The sequence below is a fragment of the Salmo salar genome, chromosome 23, assembly GCF_965601325.2.
Source record: "Salmo salar chromosome 23, fSalSal1, whole genome shotgun sequence".
NCBI lineage: Eukaryota > Metazoa > Chordata > Actinopteri > Salmoniformes > Salmonidae > Salmo > Salmo salar.
The window spans coordinates 8929314-8945655 of NC_138313.1; the positions used below are offsets into that span (position 1 = coordinate 8929314).

Consider the following 16342-nt stretch of genomic DNA (forward strand, 5'->3'; position numbering starts at 1 on the left):
TGGCATTCAGGCCAAAGAGTTCAATCTTGGTTTCATCAGACCAGAGAATCTTGTTTCTCACGGTCTGAGAGTTTTTAGGTGCCTTTTGTCAACTCCAAGCGGGCTGCCATGTGCCTTTTACTGAGGAGTGGCTTCCGTCTGGCCACTCTAGCATAAAGACCTGATTGGTGGAGTGCTGCAGAGATGCTTGTCCTTCTGGAAGTTTCTCCCATCTCCACAGAGAAACTATTGAACTCTAGCAGAGTGACCATTGGGTTCTTGGTCACCTCCCTGACCAGGGCCCTTCTCCCCCGATTGCTCAGTTTGGCCATGAACTCAGCTCTAGGAAGAGTCTTGGTGATTCCATTCTTCCATTTAAGATTGATGGAGGCCACTGTGTTCTTGGGGACCTTCAATGCTGCAGACATTTTTTAGTACCCTTCCCAAGATCTGTGCCTCGACACAATCCTGTCTCGGTGCTCTACGGACAATTCCTTCAACCTCATGGCTTGGTTTTTGCTCTGACATGCACTGTCAACTGTGGGACCTTACATAGACAGGTGTGTGCATTTCCAAATCATGTCCAATCAATTGAATTTACCACAGGTGGACTCCAATGAAGTTGTAGAAACATCTCAAGATAATCAATGGAAATTTCGAGTGTCATAGCAAAGGGTCTGAATACTTATGTAAAGAAGGTATTTTTATTTTTTAACATATGTTTTTGGTTTGTCAGTATGGGCTATTATGTGTAGATTGGTGAGGGGAAAAAATGTGTCAATTTTTTAATAACGCTGAAACGTAACAAAATGTGGAAAAAAATCAAGGGGTCTGAATACTTTCCAAAGGCACTGTAGATGGTCAGAAGGGGAAAAAAATAAGTGTGCACTTATTCAGACATCCTTCAGAGGCTAACGCATCTTAGATGCTAATATCCATTGGATCATCACATTATACACTTCTACCCAATACAGTTTCAAATTTTCATTTTTATTTTGAAGCAATTCTTTGATTTGCAAATGGTTAACATTCAAGCAAATTTGATAGTAGGAATATTACAGGCAGGTACAGCTGTTTACATCTGATTGTGATTAAGTATTACAACAGTCAATCCTGACACAGTACAGTACACAGCCTTGTCCAATAAGAGACGAGCATGAACATCCCAACCAATTAACAGTCACATTGCTTTTTAGAGTAGACCAATCAGCTTATATATATACCATCCAGAAGAACCAATACATTCACATATTCAACAAATTCCAACATGTTCATTGGACTATTGGCCCATGCATATACTGTATATTGTAAAAATATAGCATTTTTAATAAATACTAAATATATTTAAGAGCAAATGTCAGACAATACCAGATATATTTTTCACAATACTGTATCTTCAGGTAGTTAGCCATATACTTCTTTAACCAGTAGAGGTCAGTCTTCAGCGCCTAAGCCTGGCTTCTGATGAACAGGTGAGAAAGACAGCACCACTCCACCTTGTGAGTACAACCCCTTTCCTTTAGGACTGGGTTCTTAAAGGACCGGGTATGAAAAACCACATTGCGCCACATACCTCTTCATTTTCTGATAGGCAAGCTAGGATATTCTCATCATGCCATTACTTCACACCAGTGTCCTATACTAAGCCATCGTTCAACACAGAGAAGAGGTGGGTGTGGAAGAGAGAGGCGCAATCCCCTAAAAACAACCGTTCTACTTTTCTAGCAGTGAAAGCAGCCTGTGTGTGTCCGTACGGGACAAGGGGTTGTAACATTACTAACTGACTGAAACGTTACAGAAAATGTTACAACCCCTATTACATTATGACCTGTGATGGATAGTAGTCTACTGCAAGGCTTCCTGTGCTCAGTGGTGTGATGTTGTACCATAGTCCTGTAGAGATATGAATGACACTGTATCTGTAATGTAAAATTGCCTGACATTCTTTGTGCATTTTGTAGCAATTTGGGTGTATACATCATTTAATTTGTAGTCTAGAAGCAGGCAGACAGAGGAAGGGATGCATTACAGTGGAGTGAGCGAGAGAGTGTGTGTGCGTGAGGTGTGTGAGTGACAAAGAGAGAGAGAGCGGGAAAGTAAATTGTTCAGTAGAGTACACAATTGCTGCAACATACTGCAGTGGAGTAGCTTGTGTAGCTTCTGCGAGGGTTGTTAAATTGCTGCGTGTTGCATCCTTCTGAACAACCTTCATATTGGAAGACGTCTGAGTGAGTCAGTCGTCAGGCCATACTGACGAAAACCAAGCTTGGATATGTACAGCGTGCGTCAATCAAACAGAGTAAAACAAATTGCATTGCAAAAATAAATATACTGTGTGTATTTGATAAGACGCTATAATAACATTCAGACTTTATGAGTTAAATAAATGTCCAAATACAAAGGAATAGTAATGTCATTAATAACCACGTTTCCATCCAGTTTCCACGTGAGTAAAGTCAGACCGTATATAAAAAAAATCACGACAGCTGTGATGCAAACGGGACATTTCGTAACAATTTTATAAACGCCGACAGAGAATTTGTTCGTTAGACACGGTGGGATATTTTTGTGCCGGTAAAATGTTTTTTGCGTGAAATGCCGCTTGGAAACATCTTTAGGTGCAAATACTGATATAACTCGAGAAACCATGCAGTTTATTAGGCTACATATTAAGTCAGTTATGATGAACTTCACAGGGGGTTGAAAGTACACGCTGTGAACGTGATGTTCCGTTCCAATAAATATCGAGGGTCTTATTCTGGTGTCATGATGATTGATGCTTGACTGCCATTTGACAAATGCAAATATTCTTATTCCAAATAATGTCACTGTGCAGATTAGCTTACCCGCAGTGTATCTGCGAGCTGTTGGCTAAACCAGAGTAGGTATATTTGATATTTACGGCAACAGTTTTTGTGTCAAGACTAGTGTAAAATGCGATGGAAACACATTGACTTAGGTCAATGAACGTTTGAACATCTTGAAGAGCAATCTGTCTTTAATGGCCATGTACTCTTATAATCTCCAACTGACACAGCCAGAAGAGGACCGGCCAGCCTTCAGGGACTGGTACTCTATATTTTCTTCTAGGTTCCGGCCTTTCTAGGGAGTTTTTCCCTTATACATCCGCATTGCTTCCTGTTTGGGGTTTTAGGCTGGGTTTCTGTATAGCACTTTGTGAAAACTGCTGATGGAAAAAGGTATTTATAAATACATTTGATTGATTAATTGATTGATTGAACTTTTGGCTCCCAAATGGCGCAGTGGTCTAAGGCACTGCATCTCAGTGCAAGAGGAGTCACTACAGTTCCTGGTTTGAATCCAGGCTGTATCACATCCGGCTGTGATTGGGTGGTGCACAATTGGCCCAGTGTTGTCCAGGTTTGGCTGGGGTAGGCTGTCATTATACATAAGAATTTGTTCTTAACTGACTTGCCTAGTTAAATAAAGGTTAAACATATATAACATATACATATATAACATTATATAACATATAAAACACACAACAAAACAAAAAACGTTGAACTTGAATTTAAGCGAAAATGTAAATTTTGTGTGCAATACATCACACACAGATTTAATTTTCCTGCAACAAGTCAGTTTGCTTGAAACACGTGCATATTTTCTTCATGCGGATTTTAGAATATTCGCATGAAAATCTGTTGCCAATTTGATGGAAACCTAACTACAGGTATAAAAAGGAAAAACATAGTATTGATAATAAAATGGCCGATTTTTAAGGTAGATCATGTGTTTAAGATTATTTTGGCCTGAATAGCTTGTTTTATATTAGAAAGCAGCAATCCATCATCCTTCTGCTGTCCTTCTGCCCTCTTCCTGGATCACCTGTCAGTCACCACTGTCGCCACTGCTACTGGGTTTTTGAGTGTCACATTGGCTGGCTGCCAAACAGTTGATACCTTATTCCCACTCACTAAATGTTGGCAGAAATGTGAAGAATGTGTGTTATTCTGGTTCCGTGGGGCTCCGGTCCAATAGGCCTATCTGTGAGCTGAGCTCTGGTCGGTGGGGAGATATAGGCAGTGGTGGTGAATACAGCCTTTGTCTGTCCTCCAGACAGTCTGGAAAAGGGTATGGTCCATGACAGTGGAGGCTGGTGGGAGGAGCTATAGGAGGACAGGCTCATTGTAATGGCTGCATTTGAATTCATGGAATGGAGTCAAACATGCAGTTCCCATATGTTTGATCAGTTTGATACCGTTCCATTTATTCCACTCCAGCCATTACAATGAGCCTGTCCTCTTATACCTCCACCCACCAGCCTCCTCTGGTTCACGGAAAGGGGTCCGGGGGTATAGTGGGTCCAGGGTGGGTGGGTCCGGGGCTGGGGTAGGGTAGCGGTTAGAGAGGGGCTACTGGAGGGGGCTCAGAGGAGAGAGGCTGTGGTGGTGGTGATGATGGTGGCAGAGGTGGTGGTGGAGGGGATAGAGGCCTGGGTGGTGGTGGAATCTGAGTGGGTCTTGAGTAGGTCAACTAGCTCAGCGTGGGAGGACGCTACCGCCACTGACAGAGCCCTCTGTCCATCCTAGAGAGAGAGAGAGAGAGAGAGAGAGAGAGAGAATATGTTGATTCACTTTTAGAGAAAACAAAAACAGTGTGGGTCAATCATGTTTGAACAGTGAACACTGTCCTCTCCACACTGTCCTCTCCACTCCCCTTCCCACAGTAGGACAAACAGGAGACCTGGGTAATGAGCGTACAGGCAAAACCTACACCCCAAAAAAAAGGTTATCGTCACAATGGGCCAGTGGTGCAATGGATTATGCGTCTGACTCGGAATTGGAAGATTCTCGGTTCGATTCCTGGCTGGCTTGCGGGATGAGAGGGAGAGCAGGGTGATACCATGTCAGGACCATGGGAAAGGAAGAGATAGAGAGTGATATTTGCAGCCTGTCTGCCACAGCCCACACCCACACAGCGATGTCTGGGGTTCCAGGGTCTACTTTGCCCTGGAGGCCTCACACAAGGTCTGATTCTAGCCATAGCCTCCACGCAATTCGCATACAGACACCTCTACACATCAAGCACAGTGTAATGCCTTCTAGGAGGGATTAGTATGTCAAACCTTGCCTACGGAGCTGTGAGGGGAACGGCACCTCCGTACCTTCAGGCTCTGATCAGGCCCTACACCCAAACAAGGGCACTCCATTCATCCACCTCTGGCCTGCTCGCCTCCCTACCTCTGAGGAAGCACAGTTCCCGCTCAGCCCAGTCAAAACTGTTCGCTGCTCTGGCACCCCAATGGTGGAACAAGCTCCCTCACGACGCCAGGACAGCGGAGTCAATCACCACCTTCCGGAGACACCTGAAACCCCACCTCTTCAAGGAATACCTGGGATAGGATAAAGTAATCCTTCTAACCCCCCCCTTAAAAGATTTAGATGCACTATTGTAAAGTGGTTGTTCCACTGGATATTATAAGGTGAATGCACCAATTTGTATGTCGCTCTGGATAAGAGCGTCTGCTAAATGACTAAAATGTAAAATGTAAATGTAAACCGAGAGAGACATCACTACAAACCAGTCATTAACCTAGAAGCTAATATCTGGCTGCCCATGCTGCTCTCACTCGGTGGAGGTAAGATAGGATAGTGTGTTTCTGGTAAATTCCCTGCAGCTCAAAGGTTAGGGGATTTGACATCCTCTGAGAGTCTCTGTACTCATCACATTCAATGAAATGAACATGATGCACTTCACAGTTTTAGCCAGGTAGTGGCACTGTTGTGTTGTTTTGAAATGCAACATTTTGGGAAGTCCAAAGGTAACCACTGCATGTATCACAGGAGGCCGCTGAGGGGAGAACGGCTCATAATAACGAACGGAACAGAGCAAATGGAAACCATGTGTTTGATGTATTTGATTCCATTGAATCTGCTCCAGACATTACCACGAGTCCATTCTCCCCAATTGAGATGCCACCAACCTCCTGTGGTATGTATTTGTTCATGTTTGTGTGTATGCCCTGATGTGCGTATTTGTACAGCATGTGTGCACCTTGTCTGTGAGGCTGGTGTCACAGTGGCCAGACTCCAGTAGCACCCGCGCGATCTCGGTGTGACCGTGCTCACACGCACACATGAGTGCGGTCGAACCGTCTTTGTCCTGAATGTTGAGGTCAGCTTGGCAGCTCAGCAGCAACCGCACCATGGCTGTACGGCCATGGCTGACCGATAGCATCAGAGCCGTCTGCCCTGCCTTAGAAACCAGGAGAGAGAGAGAAGTAAGAGCACAGGAAGGAAACATGAGAGAGGGAAACGATGTATGTTTGTGGTAGGAAGAATGAGTGTGAGGAAGAGAGTCAAGTACACCGGTCCTGGTTGACTGGGTGAGTAGGTTTGTATTGAGTCTAGGTATCTTTTGTTAAATATATATACTTTTTCGGGGCACACAAAAAAATACAAAACAAAATGATGACGGTTTAAAAGGTGAACAACAACTAACTTGTGCAGGAGAGGTAAAAAAAACAGTATTGTAGGTGACTGTGTGCAGGTGTTTCAATGTCTATAGAATGGCTTGTACAGTAGATAGCTGAGTGAATATACAGTCTGTGACTGCCTGAGTGCCGGTGAGAGTGGCTCAGTGTTAATGTGTGTCTGTGAGTGTACAACGTGTGTGTGTGTGTGTTTTGTGTACCTGGCTGGCGCGGGCATTGACATCTCCCTGTCTCAGTAGCTGCAGAGCGACCTCCATGTCCTCTGATCGATCGGCAGCTGTTAGGGAGGCCAGCATCACGGCTGTGTAGCCCGCCTTGTTCAGGATGTCCACCTCACACAGACCTGCACACACACACACAGTACACACACACACACACACAGTACACAAAACCAAAAGCACGCGTACATGAACATACACACAGACATACATATGCCTGCTCAAGCGTGTCGCAAAAACACATACAAACTCACACACAGACCATTTCAAGTTAATAGCTAAGGACTCGATGAGGAAAAGGTGAGCTGGAGAGACCGGGGAAAAGGGGCGAGAGAGAATTGAATTGATATATAAGATTGAGGGTGTTGGAGAGAGGTGTTTGATTACCCCGTACCTGTGTCCAGCAGCAGTTTGACCACAGGGAAGTTGGAGTGGGACACGCTGTAGTGGAGCGCTGTGTTGCCGTTACCGTCGGCCAGGTTCACAATGTAACGCAGCAGAGTCGGTGTGGCGATGCCTACCTCTCTCAGGTAGAGGGTGACAGTGTCAGCCAGAGAGTCCTTCTGACTGGACACACGGAACCACTCCTGGTACAACACCATCAGGACCTGTCTCTGACAGAGGGAGAGAACACACACACACTATGACACACACACTCCTGGTACAACGCTGTCAGAACATGTCTCTGAGGGGAGACACAAACACACACTGTTACACACACACACACACAACACACACTTTCCTGGTACATTACCGGCAGAACATGTCTGTTGTACGGGGTTGTGCCTAACAAGGGTTAGGGTTGCAGTAGGTTAAGGTTAGGGTTGGGTTGAGGCTAGGTTTAGAGTTGAAACGGAATGTGGACATGAATCTAGGGTTAGGGTTGTGGTTGAGGCTAGGGTTAGTGTTGTATTGGGATGTGGACATGAATCTAGGGTTAGGGTTGTGGTTGAGGCTAGGGTTAGTGTTGTATTGGGATGTGGACATGAAGCTAGGGTTAGGGTTGTGGTTGAGGCTAGGGTTAGTGTTGTGGTTGAGGCTAGGGTTAGTGTTGTATTGGGATGTGGACATGAAGCTAGGGTTAGGGTTGTGGTTGAGGCTAGGGTTAGTGTTGTGGTTGAGGTTAGGGTTAGTGTTGTATTGGGATGTGGACATGAAGCTAGGGTTAGGGTTGTGGTTGAGGCTAGGGTTAGGGTTGTACTGGGATGTGGACATGAAGCTAGGGTTAGGGTTGTGGTTGAGGCTAGGGTTAGTGTTGTGGTTGAGGTTAGGGTTAGTGTTGTATTGGGATGTGGACATGAAGCTAGGGTTAGGGTTGTGGTTGAGGCTAGGGTTAGTGTTGTACTGGGACGTGGACATGAATCTAGGGTTAGGGTTGTGGTTGAGGCTAGGGTTAGTGTTGTACCGGGACGCGGACATGAAGCTAGGGTTAGGGTTGTCGTTGAGGCTAGGGTTAGTGTTGTACTGGTATGTGGACATGAATCTAGGGTTAGGGTTGTGGTTGAGGCTAGGGTTAGTGTTGTACTGGTATGTGGACATGAATCTAGGGTTAGGGTTGTGGTTGAGGCTAGGGTTAGGGTTGTACTGGGATGTGGACATGAAGCTAGCGTTAAGGTTATGGTTGAAGCTAGGGTTAGGGTTGTGGTTGAGGCTAGGGTTAGTGTTGTATTGGGATGTGGACATGAAGCTAGGGTTAGGGTTGTGGTTGAGGCTAGGGTTAGTGTTGTATTGGGATGTGGACATGAAGCTAGGGTTAGGGTTGTGGTTGAGGCTAGGATTAGTGTTGAATCATAAAGATAGTTAGAGATCTCTAGTTGGATATAACCCTGTCAATTGCCATTGAGGGCTTCCACCATTTTCAAGTAGTTAACTGGGTGGTGATTCCTATGTGTTGGGAGGGATAAGCCAATGTTCAGACCATTGGCTTCTTCTTTTGGTTACCTAGTTTGTAAATGGCTTTAAACTGTATCACCACCATCTAGTAGCCAAAATAAATGAATGACACACAAGATTTGGTTCAAGACTCCAGCACTGCAGGTGGCGGTAAATCACCATTATACGCTTTATGCTTTTTTCAAACACAAAAGAAGAAGAACATTTACAACTTCAAAATGGAGATAGCATTAATGGCTCTGCCCTTGCTGTCACAGATGCCATAAGTTGAGCTCTCCAACTAAATCTCCAACTAAATGTAAATCTAAATGTAAATCTCTATGGGTTGAACCAGGATGTGGATATGAAGCTAGGGTTAGGATTATGGGTGGGTTTAGAGTTTAGCCGAGATGTGGACTTCAAGGTAGGGTTAGGGTTCACGTTTGTTAGCACTTGTACTTTATTTACAAAAAAACATGTTTTCAGGTATTTTCACAGTTTTTATTGAAAGCGGTACAAAAATGAGGTACATAGTGTGAAGACCAGTCGGGCTGGGATTAAAATCCCACGCTGTTCATGGATCGCATACAGTACCAGTCAAAAGTTTGAACACCTACTCATTTAAGAGTATTTCTTTCTTTTTACTAATTTCTACCTTGTGGAATAATAGGGAAGACATCAAAACTATGAAATAACACATATGGAATCATATTTCATCATTGCTTCCTGCAACACAAATTCAAAAAAGTTCTGGGACATTGTAAAGTCCATGGAGAATAAGAACACCTCCTCCCAACTGCCCACTGCACTGAGGATAGGAAACTCTGTCACTTTTTTTCTACGGCTGGCCATGCTTTCCACCTGGCTACCCCTACTGCAGTCAACAGCACTGCACCCCCCACAGCTACTCGCCCAAGCCTTCCCCATTTCTCCTTCTCCCAAATCCATTCAGCTGATGTTCTGAAAGACCTGCAAAATCTGGACCCCTACAAATCAGCCGGGCTAGACAATCTGGACCCTTTCTTTCTTAAATTATCTGCCGAAATTATTGCAACCCCTATTACTAGCCTGTTCAACCTCTCTTTCGTGTCGTCTGAGATTCCCATAGATTGGAAAGCAGCTGCTGTCAGCCCCCTCTTCAAAGGAGGGGACACTTTTGACCCAAATTGCTACAGACCTATATCCATCCTACCCTGCCTTTTTAAGGTCTTCGAAAGCCAAGTCAACAAACAGATTACCGACCATTTCAAATCCCACCGCACCTTCTCCGCTATGCAATCTGGTTTCAGAGCTGGTCATGGGTGCACCTCAGCCACGCTCAAGGTCCTAAACGATATCGTAACCGCCATCGATAAGAAACAATACTGTGCTGCCGTATTCATTGACCTGGCCAAAGCTTTCGACTCTGTCAATCACCACATCCTCATCGGCAGACTCAATAGCCTTGGTTTCTCAAACGATTGCATCGCCTGGTTCACCAACTACTTCTCTGATAGAGTTCAGTGTGTCAAATCCGAGGGCCTGTTGTCCAGACCTCTGGCAGTCTCTATGGGGGTGCCACAGGGTTCAATTCTCGGGCCGACTCTTTTCTCTGTATACATCAATGATGTTGCTCTAGCTGCTGGTGATTCTCTGATCCACCTCTACGCAGACGACACCATTCTGTATACTTCTGGCCCTTCTTTGGACACTGTGTTAACAACCCTCCAGACGAGCTTCAATGCCATACAACTCTCCTTCCGTGGCCTCCAACTGCTCCTAAATACAAGTAAAACTAAATGCATGCTCTTCAACCGATCGCTGCCTGCACTTGCCCGCCTGTCCAGCATCACTACTCTGGACGGTTCTGACTTAGAATATGTGGACAACTACAAATACCTAGGTGTATGGTTAGACTGTAAACTCTCCTTCCAGACTCACATCAAACATCTCCAATCCAAAGTTAAATCTAGAATTGGCTTCCTATTTCGCAACAAAGCATCCTTCTCTCATGCTACCAAACATACCCTCGTAAAACTGACCATCCTATTGATCCTCAACTTCGGCGATGTCATTTACAAAATAGCCTCCAATACCCTACTCAACAAACTGGATGCAGTCTATCACAGTGCCATCCGTTTTGTCACCAAAGCCCCATATACTACCCACCACTGCGACCTGTACGCTCTCGTTGGCTGGCCTTCGCTTCATAATCGTCGCCAAACCCACTGGCTCCAGGTCATCTACAAGACCCTGCTAGGTAAAGTCCCCCCTTATCTCTGCTCACATTGTATATAGACTTGTTTTCTACTGTATTATTGACTGTATGTTTGTTTTACTCCATGTGTAACTCTGTGTTGTTGTATGTTGTCGAACTGCTTTGCTTTATCTTGGCCAGGTCGCAATTGTAAATGAGAACTTGTTCTCAACTTGCCTACCTGGTTAAATAAAGGTGAAATAAATAAATACAAATAAATGTAGTAACCAAAAAAGTGTTAAACAAATCAAAATATATTTTAGATTCTTCAAAGTAGCCTTGATGACAGCTTTGCACACTCTTGGCGTTCTCTCAACCAGCTTCATGAGGAATGCTTTTCCAACAGTCTTGAAGGAGTTCCCACATACATGTATGCTGAGCACTTGTTGGCTGCTTTTTCTTCACTCTGCAGTCCAACTCATCCCAAACCATCTCAATTGGGTTGGGATCAGGTGATTGTGGAGGCGAGGTCATCTGATGCAGCACTCCATCACTCTCCTTCTTGGTCAAATAGCCCCTACACAGCCTGCAGGTGTGTTTTGGGTCATTGTCCTGTTGATAAACAAATAATAGTCCCACTAGGCGCGAACTAGATGGGATGACGTATCGCTGCAGAATGTTGTGGTAGTCATGCTGGTTAAGTGCACCTTGAATTCTAAATAAATCACCTACAGTGTCACCAGCCAAGCACCCCCACACCATCACACCCCCTCCTCCATGCTTCATGGTGGGAACCACACATGCAGAGTTCATCACCTACTCTGCGTCTCACAAAAACACGGTGGTTGGAACCAAAACTCCGGATTTTGGACTCATCAGACCAAACGACAGATTTCCACCGATCTAATGTCCAGTGCTCATGTTTCTTGGCCCAAGCAAGTCTTTTCTTATTATTGGTGTCCTTTAGTAGTGGTTTCTTTGCAGCAATTCGACCATAAAGGCCTGATTCACACAGTCTCCTCTGAATAGTTGATGTTGAGATGTGTCTGTTACTTGAACTCTGTGAAGCATTTATTTGGGCTGCAATCTGAGGTGCAGTTAACTCTAATGAACTTATCCTCTGCAGCAGAGGTAACTCTGGGTCTTCCTTTCCTGTGGCGGTCCTCATGAGAGCCAGTTTCAATCATAGCGCTTGATGGTTTTTGTGACTGCACTTGAAGAAACTTTCAAAGTTCTTGAAATGTTCCTTATTGACTGACCTTCATGTCTTAAAGTAATGATGGACTGTTGTTTCTCTTTGCTTATTTGAGCTATTCTTGCCATAATATGGACTTGGTCTTTTACCAAGTAGGGCTATCTTCTGTCTACCAACCCTACCTTGTCACAACACAACTGATTGGTTAAGAAGGAAAGAAATTCCACAAATTACTTTCAACAAGGCACACCTGTTTATTGAAATGTGTTTCAGGTGATTACCTCATGAAGCTGGTTGAGAGAATGCCAAGCGTGTGTGTGCAAAGTTGTCATCAAGGCAATGGGTGGCTACTTTGAAGAATCTCTAAATATAAAATATATTTTGATTTGTTTAATTTGTTTAACATTTTTGTTGGTTACTACTTGATTCCATATGTGTTATTTCATAGTTTTGACGTCTTCACTATTATTCTACAATGTAGAAAATAGAGAAAATAAAGATAAAACCTTGAATGAGTAGGTGTGTCCAAACGTTTGACTGGTACTGTATGTGAAGAGGGTGTCGGCCTTAACCACGATTAACCTCAGGCGCGACAGTTTGAAGGGAACTGTTCTTACCATTTCTTTATTGGGGGCCACCACTTCTGCCATACGATCCTTAATGTAGTGACACGCTTCCATGAAGCCCTCATCGATTGTCTCCCTGTGTGAACATGACATAACTTTTAAGTTATCTTTCATAACAATTCATATTGACAGACAGACATATGTGGTGGTGCAATGGTCTGGATTAAATTATCGTGAACCGTAGTAGGGAAATCAAGTCCCTCAAAACATGCCAGGCCTAATCATACAGTACATAAGCAAAAACCAGAAATATAAATCCAACGGTAGCATAATGCAATGCATGTTCCTTATGAAACATGATAGCTTACATCTCTTGACATTAAGTTCACCGAGACTATAAATAAAGATACAGTTATGTGACGATGACTCATCGAAAGCAATAAACACACAACTGTAGTTTTTCCCATCTCTTCACTGTGATTCTTTGTCCACTGTGGTAATATACTGCTCAAAAAAATAAAGGGAACACTTAAACAACACATCCTAGATCTGAATGAAAGAAATAATCTTATTAAATACTTTTTTCTTTACATAGTTGAATGTGCTGACAAGAAAATCACAAAAATAATCAATGGAAATCCAATTTATCAACCCATGGAGGTCTGGATTTGGAGTCCCACTCAAAATTAAAGTGGAAAACCACACTACAGGCTGATCCAACTTTGATGTAATGTCCTTAAAACAAGTCAAAATGAGGCTCAGTAGTGTGTGTGGCCTCCACGTGCCTGTATGACCTTCCTACAACGCCTGGGCATGCTCCTGATGAGGTGGCGGATGGTCTCCTGAGGGATCTCTTCCCAGACCTGGACTAAAGCATCCGCCAACTCCTGGACAGTCTGTGGTGCAACGTTGCGTTGGTGGATGGAGCGAGACATGATGTCCCAGATGTGCTCAATTGGATTCAGGTCTGGGGAACGGGCGGTCCATAGCATCAATGCCTTCCTCTTGCAGGAACTGCTGACACACTCCAGCCACATGAGGCCTAGCATTGTCTTGCATTAGGAGGAACCCAGGGCCAACCGCACCAGCATATGAGCTCACTAGAGGTCTGAGGATCTCATCTCGGTGCCTAATGGCAGTCAGGCTACTTCTGGCGAGCACATGGAGGGCTGTGCGGCCCCCCAAATAAATGCCACCCCACACCATGACTGACCCACTGCCAAACCGGTCATGCTGGAGGATGTTGCAGGCAGCAGAACGTTTTCCACGGCGTCTCCAGACTCTGTCACATCTGTCACGTGCTCAGTGTGAACCTGCTTTCATCTGTGAAGAGCACAGGGCGCCAGTGGCGAATTTGCCAATCTTGGTGTTCTCTGGCAAATGCCAAACGCCCTGCACGGCATTGGGCTGTAAGCACAACCCCCACCTGTGGACGTCGGGCCCTCATACCACCCTCATGGAGTCTGTTTCTGACCGTTTGAGAAGACACATGCACATTTGTGGCCTGCTGGAGGTCATTTTGCAGGGCTCTGGCAGTGCTTCTCCTGCTCCTCCTTGCACAAAGGCAGAGGTAGCGGTCCTGCTGGGTTGTTGCCCTCCTACGGCCTCCTCCACGTCTCCTGATGTACTGGCCTGTCTCCTGGTAGCGCCTTCATGCTCTGGACACTACGCTGACAGACACAGCAAACCTTCTTGCCACAGCTCGCATTGATGTGCCATCCTGGATGAGCTGCACTACCTGAGCCACTTGTGTGGGTTGTAGACTCCGTCTCATGCTACCACTAGAGTGAAAGCACCGCCAGCATTCAAAAGTGACCAAAACATCAGCCAGGAAGCATAGGAACTGAGAAGTGGCCTGTGGTCCCCACCTGCAGAACCACTCCTTTATTGGGGGTGTCTTGCTAATTGCCTATAATTTCCACCTGTTGTCTATTCCATTTGCACAACAGCATGTGAAATGTATTGTCAATCAGTGTTGCTTCCTAAGTGGACAGTTTGATTTCACAGAAGTGTGATTGACTTGGAGTTACATTGTGTTGTTTAAGTGTTCCCTTTATTCTTTTGAGCAGTGTATATAATCCTGGCATGTCTGTTTTCTCATCACGCTGCTGCATGTAAGGATGTCAACAACAATGTAGAGCCCACATGATGTCCTGCCTGCTCCTTCCTGACTAACACAGACAGAACAATAGCACAACCCCTGAGGGCTTTTCTGAGACAGAGCCTAAAAGTCAACATATCCAACACATCCTCCATGTAACTGAATCACACGTGTGTGTGTGTGTGTGTGTGTGTGTGTGTGTGTGTGTGTGTGTGTGTGTGTGTGTGTGTGTGTGTGTGTGTGTGTGTGTGTGTGTGTGTGTGTGTGTGTGTGTGTGTGTATATGTCTGGTATGTCAGCAGCGGAAGGGGCCGGACCATTCTAGGGCCAGGCCCCATCAGTGGGGTGGACGGCTGATATATTAAAGCCTCACTCAGCACCTGTCTCATTGTGGTCTAATTGGGCCCTGAAGGATCTATACTGTAGGTTCCAGGATTTACTCAGCTGGCCCTCACCTGAACAAAGACCTGGATCAAGGTTCTCCCTTGTGGACTGGTTGCAGCACTATGTAAAAAAAAAAAATTTTGCTCTAGATGGCAGGAAATGGCAGTTACAGGTGTTCAAAAAATTCATAAATCTGGTATTACCCCTCTCTGGGTTTTCCTTGGAAATCTGTCAATTTGTTGATTGAAAAGTTATTGTAATTATTGTAGGCAATTTCTAAGTTTTCCTGCTCCCTTATAATTATCCGTGATTTCATTTTTGATCCGTTTTTGTGAGCGATGCGTCCACTTTCGTTTGTTTCCCAGCGCATCAATTGAAGGGTGTTGCTCTACTCTGTTGCGGCAAATACCGCGTGCGGTTATCATTTCAGAAGTCATCCACTCTGGATGATGTTTAATGAAACAAATGGGTAGAAGAACCTTTATCAAGAACTGCCTGGTGGCTGGCTCACTGTGGGAGTTAAACAACAAATGTTCTGGTCACCAACTTCTCGATCACACTACTTAAATAATTATACTTTTTTTGATAATCCATTTCCCCGCACATCCACACTCTCCTTCTATCTCCCTACATACCCTGCTGCTGCAGCTGGCTGCTCCTCCAGGAGTGCCTGGCTGTTCTCTGGGTCCTGAGAGTCTTCATGGCCCTCTGTCTCCCCAGCCTGGGCCCCTGCTCCCTGGGTCTCCTCCTCTGTAGCTGTGGCCTCCTGGCCCTGAGCTGCTCCAGCTCCCTCCTCTTTCTCCTGCTCCTCCTCAGGCTCAGAGCTGTCCACCTCCTCCTCCTCTACCTCCCCCTTCTCCTCCTCACTGGATTCCTCCTCACTCGAGCTGGTCTCATACCTGGACATTAACAACAGCACAAACAGCATCAGTGAGAGTACAGATGTTGGAAGAGCATTGAAATGATAAAATAAGGCCATTCAGCCCCATGTGGGCTGGCCATTGGCCTAACATAGCATTTTTGTGTAACATCTTGGAATCACTAACATCTGTGACCAGTGAGAACATGGCATGGTCAGGTGTAGATGGTTCATGGAAAGGTGCATATTCAGATGGTACTTCATGAAATGGTATGTGTGTTTGTAAGTTTTTGTCACTGTCAAGGAACTTCTATAGGGCCCTTGATCAGAAAGACTAAGGTCAGATAGGCTAAGGTCTGGCATAGAATAGTGTTCCTTCATGGATGTTTGTGGACCTTTTGTTCAGGGGCCACAGAATTCCAGAAGGAGAAGGGCAAATAGAGGCAGTGTAAGGAGAGGTCATGTGATCAGGGTCTGAAGGAGGGAGGTCTGTGCTATGTTCTCAAGGAAATGTGTGTGTGTGTGTGTGTGTGTGTGTG

At 45.0% G+C, this 16342-nt stretch overlaps 1 protein-coding gene across 4 annotated transcripts in view; it reads right to left on the reverse strand.

Moving 5' to 3' along the window:
• Positions 1 to 948: 948 nt before the first annotated feature.
• The window catches only part of LOC106584025 (uncharacterized), a 100975-nt gene continuing 85581 nt past the window's right edge, over positions 949 to 16342 (reverse strand). For all 4 annotated transcript variants that reach the window (XM_014168796.3, XM_014168797.3, XM_014168794.3 and 1 more), the window contains exons 5-10: positions 15580 to 15843; positions 12512 to 12596; positions 7046 to 7265; positions 6634 to 6776; positions 5995 to 6195; positions 949 to 4525 (exon numbers count right to left, since the gene is read on the reverse strand). In XM_014168796.3, coding sequence (XP_014024271.3) covers positions 4367 to 4525; positions 5995 to 6195; positions 6634 to 6776; positions 7046 to 7265; positions 12512 to 12596; positions 15580 to 15843 — 1072 coding nt within the window. In that variant the 3' untranslated portion in view covers positions 949 to 4366. The remainder of the gene's footprint in view (positions 4526 to 5994; positions 6196 to 6633; positions 6777 to 7045; positions 7266 to 12511; positions 12597 to 15579; positions 15844 to 16342) is intronic.